We start from the raw sequence: 14,618 nt of genomic DNA, 5'->3' as shown, positions 1-14,618 counted from the left end.
CTTTTTTCTGTTGGAATAATCTGACTTTTCTTTCACACGCCTCTCCCCCTACTTTCCTACACACATTCACACTCAGAGGGAAAAATCAGATCCACACATGAGGGATAAATACACTTTTTTCTGGCTTGTGCGGTGGCCAGCAGACTTGTGTTGATGATGACTACTAGAGTTTATGTGGGTGCCAGGACAGGCATGGCCGCCCACGGGCATCCAAAGCCACAGGAACCACCAGCAGCCCTGCTGCCGTTCTCCTCCCTCCTTTCATCCCTCCCTCATCTTTCCTTCCCCTCTTCAGTGGTACTACAAACACTGCTTCACAATCCTGACTACATGAGATGGAGTTTACAAGTGTGTGGCTACTTCAAACGTTCACATCACTGTCGCACATTCCCCTTTTCCTTGAGAAGCTTATATCTTAGGGATCTTCCTAAAGTTTACCATGGGATAGTGTGCATTAGTGCTCACATCTACAGTAGGTAAATAAGAAAATGAATGCTTTACACTTGTAACCAAAATGTATTTTAACTTGTTAATTAATTTTGTGAATAATACATGAAGGCATAGATGCATGTAAATATTTGAGGATCAGCAGTCACATTAAGCTGTTTTCTATTTCACAGGCCGCTGTTTCGAGGAAACTCAGATGTTGATCAGCTGGGGAAGATTTTTGAGTAAGTATTATTATTAATATCGTCTATGTTCAGTTATAGCTTCTGAGATCCTGTATGTTTCCTGAGGATGAATGCACAACCTGTATTAAAGCCTTACTGTTCATAAAAATCAATCTAAATTCAGTCCAGCAGAAGAACTTGCTGTAGCTCAAGTGTATAGACATATCCTGCATCAGTTAATTAATGCACAACCTGCTGGATCTACTTATAATGAATGCTTTGTTAGGGTGAATATCTTTAATACCATTTTGCAACCCTCTAATGGTTCCCCAAACCTAGGATACTTTTGGCAAAGATTTGAACTTGGAGAGGTACTGATGACCATTATCATCCCACAGTGTTGTTGGGGTACCTTCAGCAGAGGACTGGCCCCAGGAGGTGGCCCTTCCACAGAGTGCCTTCACCCCACGGCCACCTAAGCCAATAGAAGACTTGGTTCCGGACATGGATGAGCAAGGACGGGCTCTCTTAATGGTGAATACCTATTTTGAGACTTCCTCAAAGCCTTAATATTAAACCTAATACATCAATTATGTGTAATAATTGTCCTTGTTTTTGGGGTTTCTTCAGTTAAATTGTACATGGACCCTCTTGTTCTCATCAACTTCGCTTCTCACTCTTTCTCTGCTCTCACCACAGCAATTCCTCGCCTTTAACCCCTCCAGGAGAATATCAGCCTTTGATGCACTGAGTCACCCCTATTTTCAAAGTGTGGACAGCCACAGTCGAAGTGTGTACGCGGCCCAGCCTATCCCCAGCAACAAGCCCACTATGGAGGAGAGGACTGCCTGACAGTTCTCCTTCATCTTTAATCATCCCATACAGTGTCTATAAAAAGTACTCAACTCATTGTTTTACAGTCTTGTTCATGTTTTGTTGTTTTTGCAGTGTTAAGTCTAAGTATAATAATTAACCTGATCACCAGAAAAATCTTGAATGTCAAAGTGAAAACAAAAAAGCAAAAACACAGAACTCAAAATAGTCTGTTTAAAAATAGATTCACCCTCTCAAGTCAATATTTAGTAGAAGTACCTTGGTGAATCTGCATTAGTGTTACACATTTAGATCATACCGTGTTTCTCCCTTGCATAACTGCTCAAGGTCTATTATACTGCATGGTCAACTGTGACTGAACAGCACATTTTAAGCTCTGCTTCAAACTCTTAATGGAACTGAGGTCTTGATTGTACAGTAATTTGGCTGCCTGAATGTTTTCCCTTTGAAGACAGTCCTGTGCAGCTTTGGGTCTGCTTGAAAAACTCTTCTCCCAACACTGCAGATTTTCCTCCAGGGTTCTTCTGTATTTTGTTTGTGTTTATTTTACCCTTTGGCTTCACAGGTTTTCCAGGGCTTGCTGCAAAGCCACATTGCTACAGAATGCTAGCAAACCCCAAGCCTTGCCTAGCATTTAGTTTGTTTGTCAAAAAGCCTGATTTTGCTGTTATCCCTTCATGAAGCCTTGTTTCCTATCACATACCTTTAGGCAAGGGCAGAAATGAGATTGAGATCATGACATTTTCTTAACACTAGCTTTCTCTTGGCCATTTGGCCATCAAGCTAGGGCAAGCATCCATGCAGCAGTTGCTGTAGGTTGAAAATCTTCCATCTCCTTTAGGCAACTATCTAACATCTGTGTCTTTTTGATAACCGTTATAGGTTGGTTTCAGACTTCTGTTCTCTTAGTGTAGTTTATGCCCATTGTTGGGTCCTACAGATACAGGTGCATTTATCTTAAAGCACAGATTATCATCCTATTTTGCAGCATCTAAAAGCAGGTGCCTGCACATGTGATAAATTGTCATAGATAAGAGGGTTAATACACTGCCCTTTAGATCCATTTGCCAAGATTTTTCTCTTTGACATTCAAGAGTTTTTCTGATAATCAGTGTCAAAAATTGTAACATGATTGCATTATATATATATGAACTCAAACATGAAATGGACCACAGCTAATACTTTTTATAGTCATTGTACAAACCTCTAGGAAAGTAGCTAAAAAAGAAAGATTACAGCAATGTTCTCATCCCTAAACAATGCATAAAAGCTGTCCTCCATCCATAAATGGATGGATTGTACAGTACTTGCTGCTTTAACGTAATAATAATTCATTGTGTTAACAATGCAAAGACACTTGCATCCTAGATGAATTGTTATTAGTGGCCAGACAGACTGTAGGAGCCATGAAGCAGGGGCCTCTTTATAACCAGTGTTGAGCCTTGCAAGAGCCCTCTTGACTCGGGGACCAGACCATACAGGAACCTGGGTTGACAGCTCAAATCCCACCTCCCCTAATGCTTACTGTGGATTTATGCAGCAAGCAGATATACAATGCAAGCATGTTCACAGACACAACATTTGGTGTGCGCTCAACCATTGACACATTACACATGTACAAGTCTACCAGCCAGTCACTTCTGTGCCGACTTTCAGTTATATATGTGTTATATTACTGCCACCTTGAGGATGTTTTCAGTAACTGCAGACCAGTAGCAGGATTCTAATGGTTTCTGCACTCAAGGAACTCATGGGCTAACCGTGCTGAGACAGTGTTGAGAGAACCTTGTATAAAGGTTCCTGCCACCCAGTTGGTGTTTGTTACTGCCACTGTGGGCTTCTTTCATTATGAAATACAAATATTATTTACTATTTGAATTATACAGTAATGCACAGACTTGCAGTGGGTGGAGAGAGTCCCAACAGCACTATTCTACATGAAAGCATTTGGCACAGTATTGTCACCTATTTTCGGTATTTAATTTTAATTTTATTGTCAAATTGTATGGCTTTCATCAAGTAGATTTTTCTTAATATTCTGGGACATACTTGTTCTTACACCAATTAGACCAACTCTTTAGATGATTACAAAATTTGTGTAAGAATAGTTTGATAGTGTAAGGAATATCCAGATGGTAGGCATTTGTACTGTCCAGTATGTAGTGCCGAGTACAAGCTGTAATGAAAACTTTTGATACATGCGTCGTCAGCCCATAGATATGTTGTAAAAATGGATAGATGTAGAGTAGCGAGGGTCAGTGGAATGTTGCATGGTAGGAGTATTTTGTTTGTTGAAAATGTTGGATGGTTCTGTGGGCGCTTGTTGAATTTCATTTACTTTGGATTGAGAGTGATTAAGAACTTTACAGTGGTTTTTATAATGAAAATAATGCACAAATATTTTGTGGATAGTTTTTACTTTATAATGAGACATACTGTAAACAAAATTTTTACCAGCAAGGAAAACGCAAGTAAGCAGAGTTGTATTTTTGTATTTAGTAGTTCTTGCAGAACAGTAACATATTTTAACACTGGGTTACGTTTTCTTAACAGGTAGTGCTGCTAGCACACACATACAGTGGGTACGGAAAGTATTCAGACCCCCTTAAATTTTTCAATGGACAGCACCCAAGTTAAATATATGAGTGTCACAGCAAAGGGTCTGAATACTTATGACCATGTGATATTTCAGTTTTTCTTTTTTAATAAATCTGCAAAAATGTCAAAAATTCTGTGTTTTTCTGTCAATATGGGGTGCTGTGTGTACATTAATGAGGACAAAAATGAACTTAAATGATTTTAGCATATGGCTGCAATATAACAAAGAGTGAAAAATTTAAGGGGGTCTGAATACTTTCCGTACCCACTGTATACACAGACACACTCTCTAACTTTCTCAGGTTCTTGTTATGGACGCCCAAACCTTTTGGGCACAGTTTGCACATCTCTGGTTTTCTAACTGACCACATTGCAACACCTTTCAGGTTTTCTTTTGAGCTGTTCCATGATCATGTCATTGATCATGGTCTACTGTCATTCCTATTTATCAAATAGACATATGTTACTGTAGTCATTACTGTCTGAAGATTGCTGCCTGTATGATCTGTTTTTGCCCGTGTGGTTTAATTGCTAGATAGATCCATGTACAACGTATTATCATCTGCTTGACTAAGCATTCTGTGAATATTCTATTTGATAATGATTCATAGCCTATCTGGTATCAGTGGTGCATACAATGCAAATAAATCTCTAAATGCTTTAGAGGTTTATAATTTTACAAACATTATTGCTTTAGGCTCATTACATTTGATACAAAGGTAAATGGTCTTATACTTGTATAGCGCCTTTCTATGCTTTTTACAGCACACTCAAAGTGCTTTCACATTATTCGGCCATTCACCCATTCACACTCCCAAGCACTCACACATATTCACACACAGGTGACATCACCGGGAGCAACTGGGGGTTCAGTGTCTTGCTCAAGGACACCTCGACATGTTGACTGGACAAGCCGGGAATCAAACCGTTAATCCTCCGGCTCCTGAGCCACAGCCACCCCCAATCACTAAGCTTGTGTTATGATTTAACCAGTTCGAAATACATTTCAATTTCATAACATTCGACTAAAATTCATTGTGTAGCTTCTAAAATTTTCACTACTTTGACACAGCACAGCTTGATTCATTTAAAAAAAACTCAAATTACACATGTTCCTGTGTCACATTTTTTAACATTAAATGGAGACTAAGAGCAACACAATTATTATGTTATACTTGTGTATAAAAGCAGGCATCTGTGTTGGACCAGTTGAATAAAAAGTAGCTTTTATGAATGTTTTGAATACTTGCGTTCTACCACACAGTCGTAACAATATTTCATACTAGCACAAAGCAATTTTAAATAAATGAATATTTTTGTATTATTGAATTTGTGTTATCACTGTTTCACCAGAAGTAACCTGGCATAAGAACCATAATATGGAAAGGTTTTTCAATGATAGCCAGTAAAAGAGACAGTATTGTTTTAAAAAATGAGAATCAAACAGGAGGTGTTGGAGATGATATCTAGAAGGTTATGTCCAGACGGTGGCAGAAAAGAAATGCAGCAACTGTGACGCTAGCAGCCGTAAAACCCCGAAGAAGAAGCGGTAGCAGCCGAAGAAGAGTAAAAACTAAACACTCCCCAGCTTCCATGTTACCCAGTTCGATGTTCCTAGGCTAATGTTGGCAAGGTAATATTAATGGTAGGTTCCTGCGTTGGACATTGCTTTTCCACTAAGTCAGCATGGGAAAGAGAGACAATCGAGTGGTGAGTTATGTTGCTTAATTTGTGTAAACTTGATTAACTATGGGTACGTAACGTTAGGTTCATTTGCTAAGTGGCTAGGCTAAACATAAACAGCCTGGCGATAGTTTCGGCTATCGTAATGCTAGGCCTCTGGGCCATTGGTCTGTTCAGACATATCTTTTGGGGAAAGAAATTGTTTTCAACTTAGTTGCTTGGTGCACATTGTAGCTAACATAAATGGGCAGCACTGCTGTAGCTGCGCAAAGTGCAAAACATTTTGGACAGTGATTTGACGTGGAATAGTTAGCGCGGTGGTTGTTGATAAGGCACAGCCCTGAAACACTAGCAAGGGCATACTGATTACACTAAAACTGTTTGAATTAACGATAGCCTTGTGATTTTTTTTAAAACTGTTTACGAAATGTTTGGATCCCATTTTTGTGGTTATTTTGGCTATGGAGTCTGATATGCTTGAACTGTTTGTATTATACGGGTAAATCTCAGTGCATGGTGCGTAATTTCTGAGTCACTTCAGTAGACACACGTAAGTGTGTAAAATGCCTTTCTGTCTTTGGTGTTTCAGGCTTACATTAACCCCATTGCTGCTGCGCGAGCCAGGGGCCCAGTGCAAAACTCTGGGCCAACCATACAGGATTATTTAAGCAGACCTCGACCAACATGGTAAGTAAGGGACAGACCTTCACGGTGGTATACACTGACATACATATTTGCTTTTTGGTAACATAAGATAAAATCTGGCTCCAGATCTGGAGCCAGATTGTGACCTGGTTCCAGATGAGCGGAGGAAAATGGATGGAAGATAAAATATGACAGATGTCTGTGTTACAGCTGCATTTCTTTGTTTGTTGCAATCTTTCTTCTTTTTATTTTTAAAGACACTAGTTGGGAAGCTGTGGCATTCTGCTTGTTTGATTAAGCGACATGGATATACTATTCAGTGTTAATTTTCCATCACAGGCCGAAAGTACCCTTACACTTCATTGAAAGAATGCTCTGTACAGTTCAGTTTTGTCATGCAAGTCTACATGCTTTCGGTTTTTTATAGATCAAAACAAAGTTGTGAAAGAAGCCATGTTGGCTGTTGTACAAAGATCTTCTAAAGTGACCTGAACTAAATTATTAATACCCCTCAGAAGTGGTAATAAATAAATTGATTGCAGAGAAAATTAAGCAGACTGTTGTATTCTGTTAGCATCACAAGTGTTTCCAATCTTCCAAACAGTCATTCATACTGTTTCACTGGAGAAAAGTTCTCAGTGTAATAATGGGTGTCATTGTGTGCACCACACTATACACAATCAAGAAAAAGAAGAAAATTATTAATGATCTCAGGAACTGAGTGGATTAAAATGAGATGAATGACTTTGGACAGTTTGCAGAGACACTTATCTCCTCCAACTTTAGCCACAAGGGGGCACATTTAATTCATTATCTACCACACACCACTACCAGGATGTAAGTTCCCTTTGCATTTTCCAAAGAGCAAAGTGCTTTCAAATGCAATATCAAAGACTAACGCACCCATGTCTGGTACCACAGTGTTACTTAAAAGGCTTAAATGAATTAGATTTTATCATAACAGACTGTTTGGAAAGTACACTTTTGCTAAACCCAAATCTCAAATACTTGAAATGAATAGAGTCATGCTTTGTCTATCAGTGGATGTTGATGAAGAGCTGCTTCAGTTTGAGTAGATGTAATCTTCCTAAATGTGTGCTGAAAAGCTTATAACTTGCATTATAACTGACTTATTGTCTTTATTATTTACTTATGTGTTTGTTGGTTGGCTTTTAGGGAGGAGTTAAAGGAACAGCTGGAGAAAAAGAAGAAGGGCTCTCGAGCCCTGGCTGACTTTGAGGACAAAATGAATGAGGTATGTTAGTACCTTTTTAATGGCGAACATTTGTTTCTTCACATTATCTTCAAGTGCAGCCATTACTGTCAAGACTAATGTGTCCAGCTCTAACATTCTGTTGACGTACAGATGAAGATATAGCTGCATTTGGAGATTAAACAATCTAGTGAATGGATACTTTTTTCAGATATTTCCTGTTATTTTCAGAAATGGAAGAAAGAACTAGCAAAGCATCGAGAGAAGCGGTTAGGTGACAAGGAGAGGGACAAAAAGGCAACAGACAAGGAAAAAGATGAGAGGAAAGAGAAAAAAGAGGTATGTTCTATCTAGTTCGATCAAATATTTGGCTGCTCTTGCTCTTAAAACTCATCTTTACTCACTTTGGCATTTTATTTATGTTTAGAAAAAGAAGAAAGAGAAGAAGAAATCCAGCAGGGTGAGAAAAGACCTCCAGTGTTTTGATGGCCAGCTGTGCCTCATATATATATGCACGCATACACCGCCTATCCTCTCAGGTGGTCTCGTATTGAATCCTTTTTTCGCAGTGTTACATTTTTCAAACAAGTGAATAACCTCAAGTCTAATGAACCCTGCTTTCATTGTGTTTTGGTCAAGCATTCTTCATCTTCCTCCTCTTCATTGAGTTCTGATTCCTCTAGCAGCTCCTCCTCAGAATCTGAAGATGAGGTAAATCATTACAGGCTTTAACATGTGATACTAACCAACCACTAAAGGAAAAAAAGTTATTACCCTTAATCTAGCAGCTGTAATGTCCAAACACGGCACTCCTGAAATGGAGACATGCAACACTGACTGACTGAACATTTCTGTTTGTGTGTACAGGATGAAAAGAAGAGTGTGAAGAAGAAGCGTAAGAGAAAGAAGTCACTGGCCAGGAGAGGATCAGACACCTCCGAGGAAGAATCAGATACTGAAAGCAAGGTTATTATTATTTTTTTACTAACACAATTAGCTTCCCTTATTTGGGTCCACTTCTTGTTTTTAGAAACATTTTCGTGTAGTGAGAATGTGCAGTTAAGCAGGTGTTCTACAGTGACAGTGTGTAATCGAAATTTTTCTCCCCAAGAAGAAAAAGAAAAGAATCAAGGAAGAAGGGGACAAAGAGAAGGTAACGGACTCTCATTTAGAAACTCACCAATTATTTGGAATAACTTTGCTGACCTGGTGTGTATATCCACAGATATCATAATTTGAAATATGAAGTCATTGCATTTCTTGTTTACTTTTTCTTTCCTGTTGAGTCAAACACATTTGGGTCCAGCTGTTTTAAAGCATTGATTTTGATGCGTATATCTTGTGTCCCTCAGGATGACAAGAGCCGCAGAAGAAAAAAGAAAGCTGAGCGAAGTTATAAAGACTCATCTTCAGAGTCTTCTGCAGACTCTGAGGGGGAGGACATGGTAAGTAATGCTATTACATGATTGTTGAAAAGGAAGTGGACATCTTTCCACACCTGTCTCTCTTATATTACAAATATTAATTCCAAGTATGCTATGAATCAAATAGCCAATAGAAAATCTCTTCCACAACTCCTCCATCAGTAATTAAACCACCACCTGCTACACACGTGGACAAAATTGTTGGTACCCTTCCGTTAAAGAAAGAGAAACTCACAATGGTCACTGAAATAACATGAAACTGACAAAAGTAATAATAAATAAAAATTTACTGAAAATGACCTGATGAAAATCAGACATTGCTTTTGAATTGTGGTTCAACAGAAGCAAGAAGCATAAAAAAAACAAATTAATGAAACTGGCCTGGACAAAAATGATGGTACCCCTACAAAAGATTGAAAGTAATTTGACCACAGAGACATGTTAAACTAAAGTGTGTCCTCTAATTAGCATCACAGGTGTTTTCAGACTTGTAATCAGTCAGTCTGCCTATTTAGAGGGTGAAAAGTAGTCACTGTGCTGTTTGGTATCATGGTGTGTACCACACTGAACATGGACCACAGAAAGCTGAGGAGAGAGTTGTCTCAGGAGATTAGAAAGAAAATTATAGACAAACATGTTAAAGGTAAAGACTATAAGACCATCTCCAAGCAGATAATGCGAATGGTAACCAAAGAGCCCAGAACAACTTCCAAAGAGGTTAGAGGTGAACTCTAAGGTCAAGGTACATCAGTGTCAGATCGCACCATCCATCGCTGTCTGAGCCACAGTGGACTTCATGGAAGACCACTGAGTAGGACTCCACTGTTGAAAGCAACTCATAAAAAAGCGAGACTGGAATTTGCATATGGACCAGCCACAAAGCTTCTGGGAGAATGTCCTTTGGACAGATGAGACAAAACTGGAACCTTTTGGCAAATCACATCAGCTCTATGTTCACAGACGCAAAAATGAAGCATACAAAGAAAAGAACAATGTACCTACTGTGAAACATGGAGGAGGCTTGGTTTTGTTCTGGGGCTGCTTTGCTGCATCTGGCACAGGGTGTCTTGAATCTGTGCAGGGTACAATGAAATCTCAAGACTATCAAGGCATTCTGGAACGAAATGTGCTGCCCAGTGTCAGAAAGCTTGGTCTCAGTCGCAGGTCATGGGTCCTTCAACAGGATAATGACCCAAAACACACAGCTAAAAACACCCTAGAATGGCTAAGAAGAAAACACTGGACTGTTCTGAAGTGGCCTTCTATGAGCCCTGATCTAAATCATATTGAACATCTGTGGAAAGAGCTGAAGCATGCAGTCTGGAGAAGGCATCCTTCAAACCTGAGACAGCTGGAGCAATTTGCTCACGAGGAGTGGGCCAAAATACCTGTTGACGGGTGCAGAAGTCTCATTGGGAGTTAGAAATCGCTTGATTACAGTGATTGCCTCAAAAGGTTGTGCAACAAAATATTAAGTTAAGGGTATCTTCATTTCTGTCCAGGCCAGTTTCATTAGTTTGTTTTTTAAAATGCTTCTGTTGAACCACAATTGAAAAGCAATGTCTGATTTTCATCAGGTAATTTTCAGTAAATATTTATTCATACTTTTGTCAGTTTCACTTTATTTCAGTGACCATTGTGAGTTTCTTTTTAACAGAAGGATACCAACAATTTTGTCCACGTGTGTATGTCTTTTTGTTCCTGTTTTCCCTCTTTGTTCCTCTTAAGTTCAAATTTGGAGGGGAAGTAAATTCTTGCAAATCACAAAGTACTCATGTGATACTTGTTGTTGATATCAAAATGTGCCAGTGTCCATGTTTTGCGGCCTTTATCAGATTTAGTCAACTGCATCCCTGAAATATTTTGTCAAAGAAGAATAGACATTCAGTCCAGTTTTATCCAACAAGACACCTCTTATTTTAGTCCTTTTAGTCATAAATAAAACCTGAGCGTTGTAGTCTACCATTTTAGCCCTTTGGCCAGTAGAGATTGCTTAATGATAAGCAGTAAAAAACCTGAGCGTTGTAGTCTACCATTTCAGCCCTTTGGCCTCTAGAGATTGCTTAATGATAAGCAGTACGTTTCTTCAGATTTGTGGTAGTGGCCTACACAACACACATTCAGCCTGAGTTGGACCTATTGCTATGAGACTGCAGATTAATCAGTGGTTGTCATCATTACAAGAGACCGTCTGCAGTGTAGTTCTATACACTGAACTACTAAACCATAGACTTGCATACAGTTACATTACACCATTATCAAAGGGAGGTTTCAGTTTTAAATCTCCCCACATACTCACTAGCTCTGTCACTTGTCTGTTGCTCTTCAGAGCAGCGAGTTACACAAATAATGTTGACATTTAACTATTGTGTTTCATCTCCTTCAAAAATTCCTATTTACCAAAGGCAGATGGCATTTGAACCCATGTTCAGAATGAGGGATGTGGCCTCAAGCTGGCCACTTCAGATTGACTGCTACTGTGGGTCGAACTCATACTGCAGTCCCCAGTTGTCTTCAGTTTGACCTGCTTTTTGTGTGTCACTGCATCTTTAGTCATCAACAATAATATGGAGAGTTCATGAAAGTGGGAAAAAGCTTTCCTCAGTTTTTGTTAATATCAGTTTTGTCTTGTCAGTGCTTAATTTTCTTGCTACAGCAGTCATACCGGCAGGTTGACCAGTTTTACTCAGCAGTTGGATTGACACACAGATTACCGTGTGCATTTGGTCAGGTGTAGAAATGTTTTGTAAAACTAACCGCTGTTGCAGATTCTTGTAAAATCCATTATTATGAAACACTGTTGCATGAAGTGACCTTTTTAGATTTGGGTGGAGCTCAAGACTTTTGTCTTTCCATGGTCTTATTTAAACTTTTCCCTTCTGTAGCCTGAAGCGAAAAAGAAAAAGAGAACTGAGGAAAAGGAGAAAATCACAGTGAGCAATTTCCTTTGTACCTATTTAAAGTTGGAGTGCACAAACAAGATTTTGGTTTGCTCTAGTACAGCTAGGGATGCGAGTTTACTAACCTGTATGGTTTTATGTTCTCAGGACAAATCCAAGAAGAAGAGGAAGAAGAAGCACAAGAAACATGGCAGAAAAAAGAAAAAGAAGGCAGCATCTCAGTCGGATTCTGAGCTCGACTAGTGTTACGGTTCTCTCATCCTCCCGACTGTTCACTAGTAGTGTTATTTTTGCCTTGGACTACCAAAAAGGTCTCCCATCCAGCTTCGTAACAATTGCTCAAGAACACGTATGGACTTGTAAAGTTGGGTTGTGTGAATGAAATGAAACCGAGGGAGGCATCCATCACACTTAGTGGCAACTGCTGGTACATATCTTTTGTTTAATTTTATCACCACATTATTTGTAGATTGCTCTTTGAGTTGCACTCAGTGACAGGACTAAAGTGAATTCCACACACACCCCCTCCCCGTCATCTTGGACATTTTGGTGAGACTGGGACTGTATGCTGGCCCTCAAGGAGTTACTCCCTCTGCTTCAAACCTGACATCTTGCATCTGTGGTTGCTAGATGAGGCTGTTATGCTAGTGCCTGTGTCATGCATGCCTGATGTCTCGCCAGCCTCATATTGAAGGTTGGACTTGTCATAGGAAATGTGCACTACACACTCAGCATTTATACTAGTGATAATTGTTCAGTTAGATGAGTTGTTACACTGCAGTGTAAATGTATAAACAATGGGAATTCATTAAAGTATTGTTTTAGCCTTTATTGTTTACTTATTTACAGCCTTTGTGGAACCAGTGTGTGTATATACAAATCACATGCTATTTGCTTTTTTATATATATATCAAACTGCTGTAATTCTACTTCTGTAGTGTCTTTCTTACTTAAAACCTAAACTGAACTCAGCAATAACAAACAGGGTAGGTAAAATGTAAACCTCAGCAACACTGCGGCTTTTCCAACTTGTGTTCATAGTTTCATGCTGTAAAACCTACATTTCAGGTGCAGCATATCACTGTTTTACAAGGCTAAATAAGATGCAGAAGGTGGGTTTTTACTGCTTTATCAGTTGGAGGGGTTTAGACCCAAGTTGCTTTGCTTAATGTATTATAAACCAGTACTAAACAAGCCTGCCAGTATGCTATCTCGTATCCCAGTATGTCTCAGCTGTTAGGATGCAAGTATTTCTGAGTTAAGAATGGTGGAAATGTACCTAGACCACTTTACTTAAATAAAAGTAACAGACATACTCTGCACACAAACATTTAGTTCAAAACTTTGGTAAATTACCAAAGTAGTAGTAAAATGTATATAAATTATTAGAATGTCCTCTTTTCATGCAGTAATATCATTAAATGTTGTTGGAGTGTTATTGCACACATTACTACAGAAGAAACCAGTGGTTAATTTGTGCTAAAACAACCCAGATCCGGTCTTGGAGTTAAAACCTCTTCCCCCGTCAGGGTGTGTTTCCCCCTGTTAAAATGTTTCTAATGGTGCCCCCCTCTGTGGTTAGGATAAGTTTAGGGTTCAGGTTAGGGGAAACGCATCTTGATGGGGGAACAGATCTCGACGCAACACTGGCACCTCCCAAAATGTAACACCTCTCCCCAAGCTGATGTGTCAGGTCCATCATCAAGTGGGGAGGCGACAGTGGTGCGGTGGGTAGAGCAGTCGTCTCCCAACTTGAAGGTTCAAATCTCGGTGCCTCCAGTCCACATGTCGAAGTGTCCTTCAGCAAGACACTGAACCCCCCGTTGCCCCTGATGGTTAGAGCCATCGGTTGAGGTGGCGCCACAGATGGCCGCCATCGGTTCTGTACCGGAAACAAATTCCTTGTGTGTGTAACACACTTGGCCAATAAAGGTGATTATCCTTATATTCTGGGACCTCATAATTTACAAATTAGGCACTGGAAGAAACTACCCAGGTAGTTAACATATCCAATCTTATAAGCTCATGTGTTTAGGATGTAAAATCTTTATTTTCAAACTACTTACTTTAACTGAGGTGTGGAGTAAAAGTACAATATTTTCATCTGTGTTGTAGAAGTAGGAGAGAATAAAATACACATGGAAAGTACACATACCTCAAATGTGTGCTTTAGTATTTCTGTAAATGTATAGGCATTCCACCTCTATATTAGACTGCTGTATATAAAGCAGTTAACGTCATATAACTTGCTTTCCTTGTTCACCAGTTCATAAAGTTTGAAAACCTTTGGACTACTTATTACTTTCAAAATAAAAGTCCTTTTTATGTAGCATTAATATTTTTGAATGAGGCTTCACAGGCAGATCTTGTGACTGAAACTGTAATCATACCAGACTTTAATGTGATCTTGTAAACTCTTTCATGTTTAACTTTTGGAATTAATGCTTGTGCTCCTGTTTTACTCATATTGTGAGGACTGAAATCTGGTTAGACTTGGTAAGACTCCAGGAAATGAATGTAAGTCAATAAAGTCCCCACAAGGGATGAAAACAAACATCTTTATGTGTGGCTTCACAATGATTAGTCAATCTTTTTAAAGTGTGGTCAGCGGGTGTGAAACCTTTACAGAAATCTCTACTCTCACAATCTGACAGGTCTAGTCTGATATCATAAACAGTACTATCCCCCCACCACCAGCACTGGGAGGGTC

At 39.2% G+C, this 14,618-nt stretch overlaps 2 protein-coding genes across 4 annotated transcripts in view; both read left to right on the top strand.

Moving 5' to 3' along the window:
• cdk6 (cyclin dependent kinase 6) overlaps window positions 1-4,084 on the top strand; it is a 38,501-nt gene extending 34,417 nt beyond the window's left edge. The window contains exons 5-7 of the mRNA XM_020614256.1: window positions 621-671; window positions 1,010-1,145; window positions 1,311-4,084. Of these exons, the coding sequence (XP_020469912.1) occupies window positions 621-671; window positions 1,010-1,145; window positions 1,311-1,463 (340 nt within the window). The 3' untranslated portion in view covers window positions 1,464-4,084. The remainder of the gene's footprint in view (window positions 1-620; window positions 672-1,009; window positions 1,146-1,310) is intronic.
• Window positions 4,085-5,552: 1,468 nt separating this feature from the next.
• fam133b (family with sequence similarity 133 member B) lies at window positions 5,553-13,212 on the top strand. Of its 3 annotated transcripts, XM_020614264.1 has the most exons (11): window positions 5,553-5,753; window positions 6,316-6,413; window positions 7,548-7,626; window positions 7,816-7,923; window positions 8,012-8,044; window positions 8,224-8,295; window positions 8,452-8,550; window positions 8,696-8,737; window positions 8,937-9,029; window positions 11,894-11,941; window positions 12,056-13,212. In XM_020614264.1, the coding sequence occupies exons 1-11, from the start codon at window positions 5,730-5,732 to the stop codon at window positions 12,149-12,151; spliced, it is 792 nt and encodes a 263-aa protein (XP_020469920.1). In that variant the 5' UTR covers window positions 5,553-5,729; the 3' UTR covers window positions 12,152-13,212. The 3 variants fall into 3 exon arrangements, with proteins under 3 accessions (XP_020469920.1, XP_020469921.1, XP_020469922.1); XM_020614265.1 differs by lacking the exon at window positions 11,894-11,941 and having other exon boundaries at window positions 5,554-5,753; XM_020614266.1 differs by lacking the exon at window positions 11,894-11,941 and having other exon boundaries at window positions 5,554-5,753; window positions 8,699-8,737; window positions 12,056-13,210.
• Window positions 13,213-14,618: the final 1,406 nt, after the last annotated feature.

This window comes from Monopterus albus, unplaced genomic scaffold, assembly GCF_001952655.1.
Source record: "Monopterus albus unplaced genomic scaffold, M_albus_1.0 scaffold143.1, whole genome shotgun sequence".
Lineage (NCBI taxonomy): Eukaryota > Metazoa > Chordata > Actinopteri > Synbranchiformes > Synbranchidae > Monopterus > Monopterus albus.
The sequence above is the reverse complement of the archived record's forward strand: the minus strand, read 5'-3'. Positions and strand labels throughout refer to the sequence as shown.

What these genes read in the sequence shown, in the direction of transcription:
- fam133b (XM_020614264.1), top strand. Translation starts at nt 5,730, where the DNA reads ATGGGAAAGAGAGACAATCGAGTG. An exon ending in GAAAGAGAGACAATCGAGTG is followed by an intron (nt 5,754 to 6,315) that starts GTGAGTTATGTT and finishes TTGGTGTTTCAG; the next exon opens with GCTTACATTAACCCCATTGC. An exon ending in CCTCAGAATCTGAAGATGAG is followed by an intron (nt 8,296 to 8,451) that starts GTAAATCATTAC and finishes TTGTGTGTACAG; the next exon opens with GATGAAAAGAAGAGTGTGAA.